At 42.5% G+C, this 19542-nt stretch overlaps 1 protein-coding gene across 4 annotated transcripts in view; it reads right to left on the bottom strand.

Moving 5' to 3' along the window:
* ASTN2 (astrotactin 2) overlaps positions 1–19542 on the bottom strand; it is a 989097-nt gene that overhangs the window by 151292 nt on the left and 818263 nt on the right. For all 4 annotated transcript variants that reach the window (XM_043453335.1, XM_043453336.1, XM_043453334.1 and 1 more), the window contains 2 exons: positions 13445–13578; positions 11745–11893 (listed from right to left, as the gene is read on the bottom strand). In XM_043453335.1, coding sequence (XP_043309270.1) covers positions 11745–11893; positions 13445–13578 — 283 coding nt within the window. The remainder of the gene's footprint in view (positions 1–11744; positions 11894–13444; positions 13579–19542) is intronic.

The raw sequence follows: 19542 nt of genomic DNA on the forward strand, positions 1-19542 counted from the left end.
GGAATTTTCCAGGCAAGAATACTGGAGCAGGTTGCCATCCCCTCCACCAGGGGATCATCCCAACCCAGGGACTGAACTCACGTCTCTTGTGTCTCCTGTACCAGCAGGTGGATTCTCTGCCCCTAGCACCACCTGGAAAGTCGCATCTATCTCCTGGTGGACACGAAAACTCCATGAGAGAGGGAAGCAGGCCTGTCTTGCTCCTATTCCATGCCCACCATGCTCTGTAGCATCTGAACCATAGTAAGAGTTCCATATACACGAATGAAACAGATGAGTGGGTTTTGTGAACTGTTTAAAAAAAAAAAACACCCTGTGATATAGAAGGCAGGCTGGGTGGCATGCGGGAATGGAGAGAATTAAGACCCTCCAAGTACCTTTTCCCTTTGGAGGCCCTTGACTTGAGAAACCTCTCACCCCAAGAGCGGCTCGAGTGACAGAAACATTTTCTGAGGACCTGAGATCAGTTCCAGATGTTCGCAGTCCTGTTGGTTTGTACCTCGCCCTGTAACACATATTTCCCTCATCCCCCTCCACTCGAGCTGGGGGAGCGGGGCCTGGGCTCCGATGACATCACCTCCCTCAAGCTGGTCCAGGGCAGCAGACGGCAGGCGGGTGAGGGCCCCTCTGGCTTCTCAGACAAAGGGTACAGCTCAGCCACGGCCTGCGCCGCTCGAGGAGCTATGAGTAATTCCTACGGTATTTCATAAACAGCTCCGATGCAGTCGCTGCATCACAGCCCTGCCGCCACCGTCCTCTTGGCTACTGGGGGCTGGGGGCCGGGCGGGCCTTTGCCGGGAGTTGATTCCCCACACATCTCGCCTCCATCACTGCTCCCCTTCACTTGACAAGGCCAGCAATCTGAGGCCTAAGAAGGGATGCTGGGGTGGAGGGAGTGGCGAGGGAGAGAGGGTGTGTGTAGGGGTGTCCTTTCTGCTGTGGATGAGGCTTGATGGAAACAGGAGGGAGGGAAGAGAGAACGGGGTTGGGGTGGATAGGGCCATCTTCTGACCATTTAGGACCTTGTTCCTGACTCAGTTCTAGATGAAACCAGATAAGCAGCTTGTGCCTAAGCAGATTGAAGACGTAAAGATAGGAAAAGATAAACTGAGACATAGACAGAAGGTGACATGAAGTTAAAAAAAAAAAAAAGACAAAAGAGCAGACAGAGACAGATGCCAAGAGGGACAGAAATACAGAAAGAACAAGAAGGAAGGAAGGAGAGAGAGAGAGAGAGAGAGAGGTTACAGGATGGGAGACATGGAGATAAGAGGAGAGTGCTGGGAGGAGAGCCTGCTGCTGGTCAGCTGGGGAGCAGTCCATCAGGCTCCCGGATGCCAGCACAGAATGGGGCACGGACCAGCTCCAGATGCTGCTGTCTTTCATGAAGAGGTGTGGGGGGTGGTGGAGAGGGCCTGCTGCCTGGTCGGGGTATAGACCAACAGAGCCAGCTGGCCTTCCAGCCCTGAACTAAAAACCCAAAGCTGGAAGCTGGGACTCTGGCAGTCAGAGAGAGAAGTCTCTGGTTTTTAAAAGGTTAAAGAAATATTTCAGGAGATGACCATAGACAATGCAGGGGAGTGTGGAGGGGGGAGGTTATGACATTGGCTGAGACCCTTCTCCTTCTTGTCTTTCCCTTTCTGACCCTTACAGTGAGGGGTGGGACTCGCTGCCTATGGTCCTGCCACTCTAAAGTCTGGGGATTCTCAGAACTGCCTTGTAGGACAAAGAAGCAATGTGTCTGAAGGGCTATGTTTTCTATTAGGTCAGAGCCCCCGCCGCCCGCCCCGAGGCCATCAAGTTGTGCAAATACTCCATCCTGCCCATAAACACAGACACTTTAGGTTCTCTAATTTCTATCTGCTTCTTGGTTTATTCTCAACAACACCAATGCCCACCAGAGGTAAAATCACTGGTGGAAAGATGTGTGGCCTTGGCAGGGAGAGAAGGTATAGAAACCAGGGTCCTGTTCTAGCACTAACTCCTGTATGTAACCTCTGGACGAGCCCCGCCATCCCACCTTCCTCAGCCTTTTCCTCTGGAGATCAAACATGGGGTTTGGATTCATTAAATCTTCCTGTGCCTCAGCCCGCCTCCTTATTCCAGCCCCCAGGCCCCATGCATCTACTACCCCTGCCCAAGAGGCCCAAACCTATGCCAATTGCTCTGATGAGGCCACGTGGGAGGACCAGACGTCTGTTTTTAATATTGATGACAGATTAGCGTGCGGGGAATTCAGCCACCCCCCAAAACAAGCCCCGTCTCTGCTCCAAACAACTGGAACAGGAGGCTAGTTACGCTTGGCTTTCCCGATAGAGTCCCAGGACGGACAGAGCAATGGCCTCTCTGAAGGAGAGAAAGCAGCTCCAAACCCAGGGGAGGGGGGCGGGAGAGGGAGACGGGGAGGGAGAGTGAGCATTTCAACAGCTAGTTCAAAAGGGTGTTGAACAGATGGCAGTCAGAAAGAATGTGTGTGCGCCTGTGTGTGTGAGCGAGAGAAAGAGAAAGAATGTGTGTATGCATGTATATCTGTGCACACGCATGCATGAGCTTGTGAATAAACAATTACAGCACCGGACTCAGCTGCCAGCAAAAACCCAGAGAGATCAAAGAGAAAGCCCACATTTCCTTATTCTGGCCTCACCTGGCCAAATGTGTGAGTAATCCTAACGCGCTAACAAAACACGTCTTAAGCCTTACTTTATTGTTTATTTTCTTCCTAACATTGAAGTTTCCTTTTTTCTTTTTCTTTTTTTTTTATGCAAGGAAATTACAAGCAGCTACAGTTTATTAGTACTTACCATGTTCCAAGAACTGTGCTACATTTGACCCTCAAAGTAGCTAGTAGCTATCCCATTCCACAGATAGGGAACCTGAGACTCAGAAAGGATGTTGACTGGCTCTTGATTTCTCAATGAGAAGTGATGGAAGCTGAAAGCAGAAGCTAGGTTTTCAAAAAATAAAGAAGCCCAAGCTCCTTAATTAGGCTTGCATTTTCTAAGATAAAGCTCAATAAAGAGACTGAAGTTGTTAAAATTGGTCCAAGGTCACCTTTGAGATTGTTGAGATATAGTAAAAGTGGCATGGAGGTAAGTAGATAAGATTCCTGCTTCTGAAATCCACTGCCAATCATCTTTGGCATCAATTAATCATGGCACATTTTAGGATTATGATGTACTCAGCTAGTCTCTGGGACTTCATAAGACCACACAGCACTCAAGGAAATAACATCAGAATTGAAAACTTAAGACATGTATAAACCTACCCATATACAATTCAATTTAGTGAACATTAAACGTCTATGTATGTCAGGTATTGTGGAAGGATATCAAATTACAAAGACATAAGAGTCATTATCTTGCTTCTTTAAAGACAATTGTCCCTGAAAAATTCAAGAACTGGATGGTGGAGAGAATTAAGGGCAAGTAGCACAAGAAAGAATTAGAAGAACCTGAAAAGATGGTGGCAGATATGCCATTATCTTCAAACTTATGAAGGGTAGCAGGAAGAAGAAGGGGTAATATCTGTAGAGTGCTCCCAGATCATGTAACAAAAAAGTTTATCTCTATCAAAGGAAAAAAAAGATAAAAAAGAACTCCTAGGTAAGAACACTGGTTCCTAAACAATCAGAAGAAAGAATCTTAGATTTCCATTTCTGGACTAGATGGTGACATAGAGACTAGATTTATTTACCCTACTGCCTGAAATATTAATTTTTTTTTTAAAAGAAAAGAACTTGAGTTTTAAAACTGAAAACCTGGCATCAGAGGTCAGAGATATTGAAATATGGAAAATAAATTCTGTGAGCCCTAAAACTTCCCCAGATTCCTGCCTTTAGAGAGCTTCTAGGTCACAGCAAGGAGATGCCTGGTAGACTCCCTAAATTAAGACAGAGTTCTTAGTCTGGGAAGACCAAAATGTAGAGAGCTTATAGAGTAGAATAATGGAAAGAAGAGAGTTGTACTGAAAGAAAATTTAAGAGATCTTTCAATACTCATCAGAGTACTGGTTGACGGATGTGTGTAAGGAGCCTACGAAACCAAGAGGGTTAGACAGAACAACGCCCATCGCTCACAGAGGGGCCGGAATAGTGCTTATTCCTCCCAGTCACACTGGAAAATTCCACAGTCCATGGCCCCTGTGTAGAAGACATAGAAGTGTCTTGCCTTGGTCGTAGGGCATAACCAGCCCTAGACTAAACACTGCTCTGGTTCCATCTAACCAATCTTAAGAGCAAGACCAAAAAGAATCAAACTATTTCCAAGTAACTTAACTGTGTCTCAGAATAGAATTAAAAAATATTTATAGGAATACAAAAATATCCAGCACCAAACAAGGCAAATATCACAATGCCTGGCATTCAACCAAAAATTACCTGGCATGCAAAGAAAAAGGGAATTCGACACATAATAAGGAGATAAATCAGTCTATTTAAACTGACCCAGAACTTACACAGATGTTAAAATTATAAAACAAGAACATCAAAGCCATTATTATAACTCTATTCCATAAATCAAAAAGGTTAAGAAATAGATATACTAGCCAGATCAAAACTGAACTTCCTAAGATGAAAATTACAATGTTTGAGTTAAAAAAAAAAATCACCGCATAGATTAACAGTAGATTAGATTTTGCAGGAAACACTAAAGACAGAGCACTAAAAACTATCCAAAATTAAACAAACAAAAAATAAATAATTTTTAAAAATGAAAAGAGCATCAGTGAGATAAACAACATTTTCAAGTGACTAAATACACTCGTTATTAGAGTCACTGAAGGAGAAAAAAGATGGAGAGACAGGAAAAATAATGGCCCCCAACTTTCCAGATGGGATAACACTTTAAACCCATAGATCTAAGAAGCTTAATAAAACTCAAACATAATAAATAATAAATTGCTCAAAGCCAATAGTAAAGAAAAAACCTTAGAAGCAGCCAGGGGGAGGGGAGTATGTTTATGTAGCAGACCAAAAATAGAAATAAGAGAGATTTCTCAATACAGATAACTTAAGCTAGATATAGGAGCAACATCTTTAAATTACAAAAAGAAAAGTATGTCAGTCTAGAATACTATATCCAGCAGTAACAGCTTAAAAAAAAAAAAGCACAATGAATTCATCATTAACAGAGCTGAAATATAAAAATAATAAAAGATATCTTTCAGGCAGAAAGACAATGAAATCAGATGAAAATGTGGATGTATGTGAAAGAATGAAGAGCATCAAAAAAGTAAGTACATGAGTAAACACATAAAACTAATTTTATTAATTAAATATATTTAAAGGGTAATTTACTCTTTAAGGAAAGTAGCAATGAATTATGAATCATCTTTATATGAGTAAAATGTACGACAATACAAGATAAAGACTTGGAGGAGAGAAATAAAAGTACACTATAGGAGGTTCCTCTACTGTATATGAAGTGCTGTAATAGCACCTGAGGGCACATTGTGATATATTAAATATGAATGTATGTAACATAATCACTAATAAAAGAAAAGAGAGTTATAACTATAATAAGTCAACAAAAGAAACAAAATGGAATCAATTAAAGAAGATAGAAGCGATGGAAAAAGATATTCCATGCAAATGGAAATTAAAAAAAAGCTGGAGTAGCGGAACACATATCAGACAAAAATAAAGACTGTTACAAGAGACAAGGAAGGCCACTACCTAATGATCAAGGGATCAATCCAAGGAGATATAATAGTTGTTAATATTTATGCACCCAACACAGAAGAACCTCAATACATGTGGCAAATGCTAACAGCCATAAAAACGAAAACTGACATTAACGCAATAATAGTGCGGGACTTTAACACTCCATTTACTCCAATGGACAGATATACAGACAAATAATTAATAAGGGAACACAAGACTTAAATGACACATTAGACCAGATAGATTTAATTGATACCTATGGGACATTCCATCCAAAAGCAGCAGAATAAACTTTCTATTCAAGAGAACATGGAACATTCTCCAAGACAGATCACATCTTGGGTCATGAATCAAGCCTTGGTAAACCTAAGACAACTGAAATTGTATCAAGTATCTTTTTTTTGGCCACAGCACTATGAGATTAGAAATCAATTGTGGGGGGGAAAAAGACAAACTGTAAAAAACACAAGCACATGGAAGCTAAGCAATATGCGACTAAATGGCCAATGAATCACTGAGGAAATCAAAGAGGAAATCAGAAACACCCAGAAACAAATGACAGTGAAAACGTGACGGCTCAAAACCTATGCAATGCAGCAAAAGTAGTTCTAAGAGGGAGATTTTATAGCAATACAATCCCACCTTAAGAACAAGAAATATCTCAAAGAAACAACATAACATTATACCTAAAGCAATTACAGAAAGAACATCAGCAGCAACAGATGGAAAAAATAAGTTAGAAATCATAAAGATAAAAGCAGAATGAAATGAAACAGAAATGAAGAAAACAATAGCAAAGATCAATGAAACTAAAAGCTCTTTGAGAAAATAAGCAAAATTGATAAACCTTTAGCCAAATTCATCAAGACAAAAAGGGAGAAGACTCAATTCAATAAATTTAGAAATGAAAGAGAAGTTACAACTGACATCATAGAAATGCAAGAACCATAAGAGACTACTACAAGCAATTATATGCCAAAAAACTGAGCAACCTGGAAGAAATGGATGAATTCTTAGAAAGGAACAACCTTCCAAGACTGAGGCAGGAAAAAATATAAAATATGAAGTAATTAAATTCACAAGTAATGAAATTAAAGCTATGATTAAAAGTCTTCCAGTAAACAAAAGTCCAGGACCAGATGGTTTCAAACACAAATTCTACCAAACATAACTGATTAATAAAAACCATATGATCATCTCAATAGATGGAAAAAAAAAAGCTTTTGACAAAATTCAACACCCATTTATGATAAAAACTCTCCAGAAAGTGGGCATAGAGGGAATCTACCTCAGCATAATAAAGGTCATATAGGACAAATCCACAAAAAACATAATTCTCAATGGTGAAAAACTGAAAGCATCTCCTCTAGTATCTAGAATAAGATAAGGATGTTCAGTCTTGCTATTTTTATTCAACATTGTTTTGGAATTCCTAGCCAGGCCAAACAGAGAAGAAAAGAAATGAGTAAAATCTAAATTTGAAAAGAAGAAGTAAAATGGTCACTGCCTGCAGATGACATGATACTATACATAGAAAATCCTAAAGATGTCACCAGAAAACTACTAGAGCTAATCAATGAATATTGTAAAGTAGCAGGATACAAAATTAATACACAGACATCTCTTACATCCCTATGTACTAACAAAGAAATATAAGAAAGAGTAATTTAAAAAAAGAGTAATTAAGGAAACAGTCCCATTTCCACTGCAACAAAAAGAATAAAATACCTAGGAATAAACCTGCTTACAGAGGCAAAAGACCTATACTCAGAAAACTATAAGATACTGATGAAAGAAATTAAAGACAACACAGATGGAGATATACCACAGAAGAATCAATACTGTGAAAATGACTATAATAATACTCAAAACAATCTACAGATTCTACAATCTACAGGAATCTACAATCCCTGTCAAGTTACCAAAGGCATTTTTCACAGAATTAGAACATTTTTTTTTTCAACATTTGTATGGAAACACAAAAGACCCCAAATAATCAAAGCAATCTTCAGGAAAAAAAAAAATGGAGCTGAAGGAACCATGCTCCCTGAGTTCAAACTACACAAAAAACTTACTGCAATCAAGACAGTATGACTCTGGCATAAAAACAAAAATGTGACTCGATGGAGGATAGAAAACACAGAGATAAACTCATGCATTGATGTTCACCTAATCTATTATACGACAAAGGAGGAAGGGATACAGACAACCATATCATAGTAATAAAGGGATCAATTCATCAAGAGGATATAAAAATTCTAAATGTTTATTCAGTGAATAAGAGTTTAAAAATGCATAAAGTAAAAACTGATAGAACTATAAGGATAAATATACAGATATATCCACAATCATCATCAGAGGTTTCAATACTACACTTTCAAGTACTGAACAGTAAGAAGACAGAAAATCAGAAAGAATTCAGAAGACTTGAAAATCACAATCAACAAATTTGATCTAACAGGTATTCACAGAAAAACTCATCAATAAATAGAAGGGTAGACATGATTTTAACCTGGGCACTGAAAACAATGATAGACCAAATTTGATGCCATAAAATCAGTCTCAATCAATTTTAAATGATCCAGCAATTCCACTCCTGGGCATCGATTCAGAGAAAACCACAATTCAAAAAGATACACACACCTCAATATTCATTGCCATAGTATTTACAATAGCCACGACATGGAAGCAATCTACATGTCCATCAACTGAGAAATGGATTTAAAAAAGAGAGAGAGAGATACATATATACAATGGAATATTACTAAGGCATTAAAAATGAAATGATGTATTTGCAGCAACATGAAGGGACCTGGAGATTATCACACTAAGTGAAGTCAGAGAAAGATAAATATTATATGATACCATTTACATGTGGAATCAAAACAAAAAACAATACAAATGAACTTACTAACAAAACAAATAGAGAACAAACTTATGGCTATCGGGGGGAAGGATCAGGGTGAGGAAAAGATCAGGAATTTGGAACTGACATGTACACGCTGCTATATTTAAAACAGATAATCAACAAGGACCTAGTGCATAACACAGGGAACTCTGCCCAGTATTTTATACTAACCTAAATGGGAAAAGAATTTGAAAATATGTATAACTGAATCGCTTTGCTGTACACCTAAGACACGACTTGTTAATTAACTCTACTCCACTATAAAATAACATAAAAAATTAAAGATTAAAGTCATAAAAAGTATATACTCTGATATAGTAGAATCAAATTAAAATTCGATGAGAAAGATATCTTAAAAATCTCCAAATATTTCGAAATTAAGTAATATGCATCTAAAGAATCCATGGGTCAATAAAGAAAACAAAAGGGAAATTAGAATGTCTTACAAGAAAAATCTCAAATCAACAACTTCAGCTACCAAGTTAAAAATTAACAACAACAAAAAAAAACAGGAACAAACAAAATCCAAAATAATCAAAAGGAAAACAACAACAATAACAAAGATCAGAGTAGAAATCAATGAAATGGAAAATAACAGTGAAAATAGGTGAAATTAAAGCTGATTCTTTAAGAAGATAGGGATTCCCAGGTGCTCTGTGGTAAAGAATCTGCCTGATAATGCAGGAGACATAGGAGACAGGCTTGATTCCTGGGTTGGGAAGGTCCCCTGGAGGGGGAAATGGCAACCCACTCCCGTATTCTTCCCTGAAAAATCCCCTGGACAGTGGAGCCTGGTAGGCTACAGTCCAAAGGATCGCAAAGAGTTGGACGTGAATGAGCATGAGCATGCACCTAGAGAAGATAAATAAATTATATAACACTCTTTCCAGATCAGAAAAAAAGAGAGAGAGAAATGGAAGAAATTACCAATATCAAGAATAAGAGATTGACATCACTGTAAATTCCATAAATACTAAAAATAACAACAGAATATCACTAACAAGTTTTTTCCCAGTAAAGTTTATAACTTACATGGCATAGCTAAATCCTTTAAAATACACAAGGTACCAAAAGTCAGTTAAGAAGAAATACATAGCCTGAATAGCCCTGTATCTATCAGAGAATTAAATTAGTAACTTAAACCAAGAAAAGTTCCAAGTTCCGATTATTTCACTTGTGGATTCTACCAAACAATTTTTAAAAATATACCACCCAAACTCTGAATCTACCTAAACTCTTTGAGAAAATGAAAAAGAAGAGTCTAGCAATTTATTTTGAGAGTCCAGAGTTATACTGACAGCAACACAGACACAAGCTTTACAAGAAAACTACTGATTAAAACCCCTCACAAACAAGGATACAAAAATCTAAACAAAATTTTAACACAACAAGGACAACAATATATAAAAAAGAGTGTATCATGACCATGTGGGATTTATTCCAGGAATGCAAGGCTTTTTTTTTTTTTTAATTGTTTGAAGATGTATCAATATAATTTACCATATTAACAAACTAAGAAACATAAACTGTGACACACACAATTCAACATTCATTTTCTAATTAAAGCAAAGCAGCAAACTAGCATTCAGCTTGTGACCGTCAAATATAATAAATAAAGATACGAGCATTGTGTTCTGAGTAAGACAGACCAGCTCTGGGACTTCGGGAAGGTCACAGACCCCTCTGGGATTCATGACTTGATCTATAAAAAAAGACTTGGTAATTGTTCAGCGACTACTATCAGCAAAACAGTGACCTAAGAATTTTTAACACTTGCCTCTCTCCCCCTACCCCCAGTACCCGCATCATCCCTCTAACCACCTCCACCGAAAAATGATTTGAACCCATCTGAATCACAGCACTGTGGGGACAACTTGAACCGAAATATCAACTTGAATAATTGTCCATGCACAGAAATAGATCCACAAGAATTAAGGTTTCTAGGTAAATAGAGATTGTAGCTCCCAGGTGAAGCACAAAAGTAACCAAAAAAAATGCTTTGAGGAGGGTCAGAAAGATAGATTCATGTTACTTCTATAACCTCTTCCCCAGGCCTGAGCAGCCCAGGGCAGAGAGAGAACCATCCCTACGGAAAGAAAGAGAAAGCCGAGACCCACTCCACCTGCACTCCAGAGTCAGCTCGCCGCAGGCGGCTCCCAGCAGATGTCTGTGTGGATCCAGGCCTCTGGCTCAACCCAGCAAGTGCTGGGGCCAGGGCCCCTGCAGCTTCTGTAGCACCAGGCTCCCTGTGGGCCCCCGTGAACCCAGGCCCCCATCCCACCTCGGCACCTGAAAGCTCCAAAGGCCCCCAAGGGATCTACCCTTGAACCCAGGTTTCCATCTGGGCCCAACATGAGGTCAGCTAGCACCAACTCCAGATTTTGACCCACCCCAGAATCAGGCTGGCTCCCACAGTCCCAGGCCCTGGACATTCACCGGCACCGGGCCTGCCCTCACGGCCCAGCCTCAATTCCAGCTCCTACAGACCCAGGCTCCCCGCCTGCCCTAAGCCAGACCAGCCCTGCAGACCCACCTTCAGGATGAAGCAGCCTCTTGTACACTCTTTAAGAATACTCAAAGCACTCAGTCCTAGAGGAGGAAATGGCCACCCACTCCAGGCTTCTTGCCTGGAGAATCCCATGGACAGAAGGGTCACAAAGAGTCGGAAAAAGCGACTGGTCACAAAGCGCTCAAGAGCCACTTTTCCCATCTTCTTCTGCAGGTCTGGATGATTTCCATATCCTCTTTCCCAACACGAAAGACAACTATCTCAGCATATCACAGCAGAAACGGGAAACTCTTGAACGACTTTATCTCAGTCCCAGAGTTAATATATTTACAGATCAAGGTCTTCAAAAAGGTAACCTGTAGACCTTTCCAAGTAGAAAAGGTCAAAGCCTTGTTTGAATTAACTAACACTTTAGTATACGACTTTGAGGATCCAACTTAGAGATTCAGAAATGCTTTCCAAGTACACGTTGCTACCTTCGCCTGCTGAAAATCACACCAAAACCCACACAGGTGGGGGCAGGAGGTCACAGACACCAAACAATGACACCTCCTGATGTCTTCTCAGTTCAAAAAACACCAAGTCTGCAGAGGTATTTAGATAATCCCAACTGCCCTCCTCTGTCACACCATCTCAACAAAAGAGGAAGCCTTGGGCTTTCTACTTACCCGTGTAGAGGTCTGTATCTGTGTACTCGTCCACTTTCTTGTGCTGCAGAATATAGTCAGAGACCTTGGTCCCAATAGCTGGCTGAACGTCCACCCACTCCAAGGAGACCACGGTGCTAGAGGGCTCTACTGTTGGGGAGAGCCGCAGCCTGTGGGGGTGACAGGGAAAGTGGAGTTTTTTTGCCAGCCCCCAGTATTGTCTGGGCCCCAAGGAAGTGTGCATGTGTCAAGATTAAAAGTATGGGTTTCAGTCTGGTTTCAAACTCCGATTCAACCCACCAGTAACCCTTTACATATACTTAGGCAACTAATTTCACCTCTTTCAGCCTCTGTCTCCTTGTTTACAATGGGGATAAGAAGAGCTACCTTTCAGGATCGATGTGGAACCCAGGAAAATAATCCAAGCGCACAGTATGTGCTCACAGAAAATTGATTAGCTTGCCATTTGTTTAAACTATTTCTCCATGATGCTTCGTTGTCAATTAAATTGGCAGTGCCTTCAGACACAGTACCTTCCAGCCTCCCTGCCATTCTCTTCAGTCCCCCAGTATAACAGTCAATGTTTCAATATCCTTAAATCAATAATCCCTCACAGAGGGCAGGAATCCTTTTATAAAGCAAGAAATAACAGAATGCTCGAAGGTGAGAACGGGGAGGGTGCCTTTGAGAGAAGGAAGTGCAATCCCTTTGTTTCACAGAAGGTAAAAGCAAGGTCCAGAAAAGAGCATGATCTGCACAGTCACACAGCAAGCTGGGGACAGGAACACGACGGTGACTCTGCGTGTCCCACAGCCCGGCTTCCTTCTCTCTCTCCACCATAGCTGCCAACTCTTCAATGACTGTCTCACAAGGGATCCTCAATATTGGTTCCTGCCCGCATTTCCTCTGCTCCCCACTCCACCCTCCTTCTTAAGCTTACTCCCTTAATCAAGATGACCTTCCTCTACTTCCTCAAACGGTGAATTTCTGGGGTCAGGGCTTTCCCATGGGCTCTGTCTTTTTCCTGAACCATGTCTGTTGCCATTGGCTGCCTGACAAGTCTGACTCCAATTCAGGTCCTCTCAGAGAGGCTTCCAGACTATCTCCCTCTTTTCCAACTACAGCCTCCCCATGTTGTTCTCTCCATTAGCACCTCTTTTCTCTTTCTTGCATGTTTTCATTATTTAAACGTTTAAATGGTATGTTGTTTCTGTTTTTGCTTTGCCATCTGTCCCCTTCCCTGAAGGGTCAACCCCCTAAGTGCACACACTGCCTGTCTTGCTCATGAATGAACTCTCCAGTGTCTGACACACAGCAGGGGTTCAGAGCTTATTTGTTGAACGAATGAATACTAGAAAGCTGCTTAGAAAAGGTCCTACCCTTTCTCTCTCTCAGTAGCCCGAGTGGTCAACACAGGGCCTGACAAAACAGTAGTAGGTATCCAGCAAACTTTTGCCGAATGGATGAATTCAAAGAAGTAATGATAGATGGCTTGGCGCTATTAAAATAGCACATGCTGCAGTGTAAGTGTCTACCCCTGAGCCGCGATTTTGTTCTGCCAAAGCGCCATGCTCTTGAAAGGAGGAAGCAGGCCCCCGGAGACTTCGGGCCTCTGGTGAAGCACCCTGGGAGGAGAAGCAAGCCGTGGCCGGGGCTGGCAGGACAGGCGTGTGAGCTCGTGGAAAGGGGTGGCCCGAGGGAGAGGGACCATACATACGTACACCGGCTGCGGGAGGGGGCTGCAGTTGGGGAGCCCACTGGCGTCGAAGGCGCTGAGGTCACACCTGCACCAGTCGTCGATCACATCCCCTTTCCCCGAGCACCAGTAGGAGCTCATCAGCGCGCTCTTGAAGGCCTGGAACAAGGGAGAACAAAAGAGAGGACGATGACAATGGTGGGGAGTAGAGAGTCAAAGTCCCAGAAGCCACGACGGTAGCTGGCCCAAGCTTCAGAACAGTCCTCCTGGGCACAGGGCACCATCTCCTGCCCAAGTCCCTAGCATTCTACCACCAGGTTCTTCTATGTTGCGTCATTCCCTACCCAGTAGCCAGAATGATCATTGAGGAAGAACAGTAATAGCATCCCTTGAGATCCTCCCCTGGGCCTGACACTCAACCTATGTTGACTTATTTTACCTTCACTAGCCCACACAATAGCTATAATTAAAAAAATAACTATTATTATTTCCCATTCTACCAGCTGGAAAACTGAGACACACAGAAGGTAAGTCATTTGTCTGCTGCTACTGCTGCTGCTAAGTCGCTTCAGTCGTGTCCGACTCTGTGCGACCCCATAGACGGCAGCCCACCAGGCTCCCCCGTCCCTGGGATTCTCCAGGCAAGAACACTGGAGTGGGTTGCCATTTCCTCCTCCAGTGCATGAAAATGAAAAGTGAAAGTGAAGTCGCTCAGTCGTGTCCGACTCTTAGCGACCCCATGGCTGCAGCCCACCAGGCTCCTCCGTCCATGGGATTTTCCAGGCAGGAGGACTGGAGTGGGTGCCACTGCCTTGTCATTTGTCTGAGGTTCTGGTAACTGATGGGGGCTCTTAACTGATGGAAATGGGATCTGATCCAAGGCAGTCTGGCTCCAAACCCTGCCCTCTTTAACACCTCAGCACACTGCTTGTTGTAGGAGTCTGAGCACCTCACCATGCTACTTATAAACCTTCAGAGACTCCCCAGAGCCCTCAGGATAAACTCTAAATCCCTTACTCGAGCTCCTGACCACCTCCATAGTTTCATCTCTCACCACTCCTCTGATTTTCCTTTGCATGCTACCATCCACACTCATGCAACCATTACCATGTCCATCAACACTGAATTCCGGTCTAGGAAAAGTGTGCCCTAAATCAGCAGATAGCAAAGCATTTCTGCAAAGGACCAAACAGTAAGTATTTCTGGCTTTATGGCCAGTCTCTGCCACAATTACTTAACTCTGCCTTTGTAGCATGAAAGCAACATAGATGATACTTTAAATGAATGGGCTTGTTTGAGTTCCAATAAAACCTTATTTACAAAGACAGCTGACAGGATTCATTCTGAAGATCACTGTTTGCTGACCTTTGCTCTAAATGGTGATCAATGTTCTATTTAATTGCAATGTGCTTCATTGTCTCTTGCTGTTTTTTAAAAAAACAATTACAATGTGCTCATTGTCTCTTGCTCTTCTTTTAAAAAAAACCCTGTCCTCTCTACTGGAATACTCTCAACCCCACCACCATCTTGGAAACCAATTTGCTCTTTTGTTTTCAAATGGACTCTTCTTTCCTAAGGGAACCCCACCTTGACTTTAAGCCTGGAAGCAGGTTTCTCTTCCAGACACCACAGCATGCTACATCACAGCTAGCCAACAATCCGTTTGCCTGTCTCACCCAACAGACTCTGATCTCACCAAGAACACAGGCCACGCCTTATCCACATGAGTCTTCTCATGAGACTGAGAACACTTATTCAGTCAAGATTTACTGAATAAATAAACGGACACTGAAAAACCGATCGTAACACTTAGGCTCAGACGTGCTTCCTGCTTTGTGTGGTGCTCAGATACTAAGTTCTGTCCAACTCTTTGAGACCCCGTGGCCTGTGGCCTGTCAGGCTCCTGCATCCATGGGGTTTCCCAGGCGAGAATATTGGAGTGGGTTGCCATTTCCTTCTCCAGGGGATCTTCCCAACCCCAGGAATGGAACCCACATTTCCTGCACGGGCAGGTGGATTCCTTACCACTGAGCCACCTGGGAAGCTCCATGCTTTCTACTTTAATCAGTCCATCTATTCTGCCATTTCATGGCACTGGGGATTCAGAAGGTCTGACAGCTCTTTTTCAAACTTGGGAATTCCAGAGAGTGTTGATCTTTTATTTTTTGCCAGGCAACAGGTTCCACACGCTTTCTTCCTTTTTCTTTTCTTTAATGATTTTTTACTTTCTGTGTACTTTTTAAAGCCTCACAATACCTAAAGACACTTGATCACCCAGGTGAGACTTTTTCCATCTTGCATTGTTCAAAAGACTCAAGCACAGCACATTCGTGTAAAGTGGGTGTGTCTCCTTAGCAAAGAACACAGACCTACAAGGAGAAGACGTGTTTCAGAAACACTACCGTGTAAGCCTCCAACACATTCCTCTCAATGCCTCTGATGAGAAGGCTTCAATTATTCCTGCCATATGTCCTTACTCACATTCTCTCCTAAGGGATGAAGAAATGATCTAATGTCTCCCGCATTAAGAATAGCCACCCAAAGAAATAAAAAAGAACTATGATACAAGCTAACGTCCATGGGGTTGCAAAGAGTCGAACACGACTAAAGTGATTTAGCATGCATGCACAGTGTTCATGAAGCACCTTACTACACAGTGTAAGATACTTTAAGGGCATTAAACTGGAATTCTCACAATAGTCCTGAGAAACAGATTCTGTGATCTTCATTGACAGGTGAGGATGAGGAACCAGACCAGTGAAGTAATATTCCCAAGATCACACAGCAAGCAAATGATGAAAGCAGAATCCCAACCCAGGTCTCTGTGACTCAGAATCTTAGGTCTTTTCTACTTAACCACTTGGGACAGTGGGGTTGGTTCCAAGTAGGATTTGCCAGACTCAGTAAATAAAAACACAGGATGCCAAGTTAAACTCAAAATTCCCAATAAACAACTTTTTAAGTATAAGAATATTCCATTCAGTGTTTGCATATTAGTTATGTGGGTCAGAGTCTGGCACACAATAATAACATTGTTCTTACTAAGATTTGATATTACTACGTTACCTAAAGTTGGCTTCCCTGGTGGTTCAGACTGAAAAGAATCTGCCTGCCAAGGCAGGAGACCCAGCTTCCATCCTTGTGTCGGAACGACCTCTTGGAGAAGTAAATGGCAACCCACTCCAGTATTCTTGCCTGAAGAATTCCATGGACAGAGGAGCCTGGCAGGCTACAGTCCATGGGGTCACAAAGAGTCTGACACGACTGAACGAGTTGACTACAAGTCAACGGATGTTAGGAATAAATGTCTGTTTTCCTCCAGCACCAGAGGGGGCGCTCTCAAGAGAGCAGAAACCAGATGGGCTGGCAGGAGGTCACTCTGACTGTCAGACTTCCTCCTCCCTCCATTCGCAGTCTCCCCCTTACTTGAATTAACATGTAAAACTGCTCACAGCTTATGATTCTGTAACATCTCCAGCTAGAGCTGAGGGCTTAATTATCATAATGGGGAAATCCAGAGCCATGGGTGAAAGTGACACAGATGGCAAGAGATTGCCTTGGACTCCAGCAAAGGGAGGGGAGAGAACATCCTGTTTTGTGTATGTGTTTTTGTTTTGGTACGTGTGTGTGTGTGTGTGTGTGTGTGGTTTTTGTAATCAATAGTCACTGGGGCTTGTGAAAAACAAAACAGGAAATCTCTCCGGACTTCGTGAGTTTCACCATCCAAGCAGCTCTTGGGAAGAAACCCTGCTTGTGGATCTCCACATCCACTGGCTCTTTCCCAAACCCCGGGGAACAGAATGGGGACTGCAGCGGTGGCCAGGCAAACCGTGGACAGAGCTCAAACGCACTCTGATAAAAGGCCTACATCAGACAGGGAGCCCTTGCAAGGCAGCAGGAGCCAGCATGCGTCAGCTCAGGTCCACACTTTCCTTATGTCTCCAGTGCTTGCAACACTTCATCCCAAATCCAAATAGATCCCAAGGGAGAAGCAGCATAGAATGTTCCAGCTTCCAGGGACTCTGTAAATCATCTAATTGAATCCATTTTGCAGATGCACATACAGTGACCCAGAAAGGCTAGCTGGCTTATTCATGGCGATAGAGTGACTCTGCAGTGAAATGACTCTGTTCCTCCACTTAATCCTCAAAATGTCCCTTTGAGACGGGTGTCTTCTCCCCATTCACAGATACAAGGAGGAGTAGGGATTTGAACTAAGGTCCATCTGAATTCTGGCAACCTTGACTATCTCTGGTCACACAGGAACAATAAATGCCAAGATTTCATCCAAAACATCCTTTTCAGCTGCTCAGCTTGTACCACGTGGTTATGTGCTGTTCATGTGTGTGCGTGTGTGTGTGCGTCTGCGCGTGCTCTCAGAGGAAAATGAAGCCTTACACTGGAGGCATTGTTGACTCCTAGCATTTGAGTAAGTGAAGGGACTTAAGAAACAAATCTTGTACTTAATACAGGGCTAAGGGTTACATTTGCATGGCCATTTGTTTTCATGACAATGAAGGTTTGCTCACTGCTAGTGAATGTTTCCAACTTCTGGCTAATTAGCCAGCAAACCAAGCCCGGCAGGATGAGAAAACAGCCACAAAAATGTTAAGCAATCAAAATAAACAGGGATTTATTCCTGACCCTGTTGTTACTTCTCTAGTTGAACTCAGCATAAGCTATTTCTCTCATTAAGCCTCAATTTCTCCATCTGTAAAATGAGGACACAGAAGTGTTACTTTGAAAGGTTTAATTCACTGAACTTCCTCCTCTGTACCATGTGCCATCTAGATGCTAAAAAGGTGATGAACAAGACGCGGTCACTAACTTCAAAGGACTTGACTTACATGTGCTCAGTCGTGTCTGACTCTTTGTGACCCCATGGACTGTAGCCCGCCAGGCTCCTCTGTCCATGGAATCTTCCAGGCAAGAACACTGGAGTGGATTGCCATTTCCTCCTCCAGGAGATCTTCCCGACCCAGGGATTGAACCCATGTCTCTCTCGTCTCCTGCATTGGCAGGCAGATTCATTACAACTGGGCCACCCGGGAAGCCCCCCCGGGAACTGCAAAGGACTCATAGTCTAATGATGAAGACATACACAATTACAATTAATATGGGTCAAATGTTATGAAGTAACTCATGCCAGAGGTTATGGAAATGCAAAGGAAGAGGACTTTCCAGCTTTAAAAATTCTGACCACGTCTTAGGAATCTTAAACTTCAAGATGACACTCCGTATTTAAGATAGATACTTGGGATCATCTATATACGATGGAATGAATTACATTCTGTATTCTATACTTACAGCGGCTCTGTTTTACATTGACAGTTATACTCAGGGGCTGACACCAAGCCTGCTACTTTTGACACTGAGATGATTCTAGTTTGTGTAACTACAAAGATGCCCTGATCTTCTCACTCGAGTCTTGATGAATATCTTATATTCAGTTTTAATAAGCATGGTCTTGGGGCTGTTCAAGCCATACCAGTCAAGGAGATGAAAGGCCTTCTAGAGACAAAGAAATAGACTACCTTTTTACCCCCAGGTTCCCTATTCATGCCTGATACAGCAGCTAGCAGGTGACATAAATCAGTCAATGTTTGTTAAATTGAATTAAAAGTTCACATGGAATGCTGAATAACATGAACCAAGTTTATAAATGATATCATAAAGCCAGGAAAGCGTGTATGGGTGATGCTCTCCTTCCCCTAAGATCACTTGTATCTTGCATCGATTTGGTACCTCCAGCCAGAAACTGGGGGGGTTACTCTGGGCTCCTCCCTCTACCTCATAACATGTCTCAAACCAACTTCTCCCCTCTGACCCCACCGCTGTCTTCCTGGTGTGGGTGAGTAATGCCTCTTCTCTAGGCAATTGTCGTAACCTCAACTAGCCTTCCAGCTCCGACCTTCCCCAGCACATCCTCTCCCAGCTTTCTAAAACATCACTGCTATTCCACCCACCCTGCTTGGACCCCTTCAAAAGCTCCACCACATTCTGGCTGAGGCCTCTACTTCTTAATCTTTCAAAGTCCTCTGTTGTTCAGCCTGTGGCTCTTCTCCCATCTCCTCCCCGCCATTGCTGCTCTAGGCGCCAGCATATAGTATCTTAGAGGAGTGC

The sequence above is a fragment of the Cervus canadensis genome, chromosome 30 (genome assembly GCF_019320065.1).
Source record: "Cervus canadensis isolate Bull #8, Minnesota chromosome 30, ASM1932006v1, whole genome shotgun sequence".
Classification (NCBI taxonomy): Eukaryota; Metazoa; Chordata; class Mammalia; order Artiodactyla; family Cervidae; genus Cervus; species Cervus canadensis.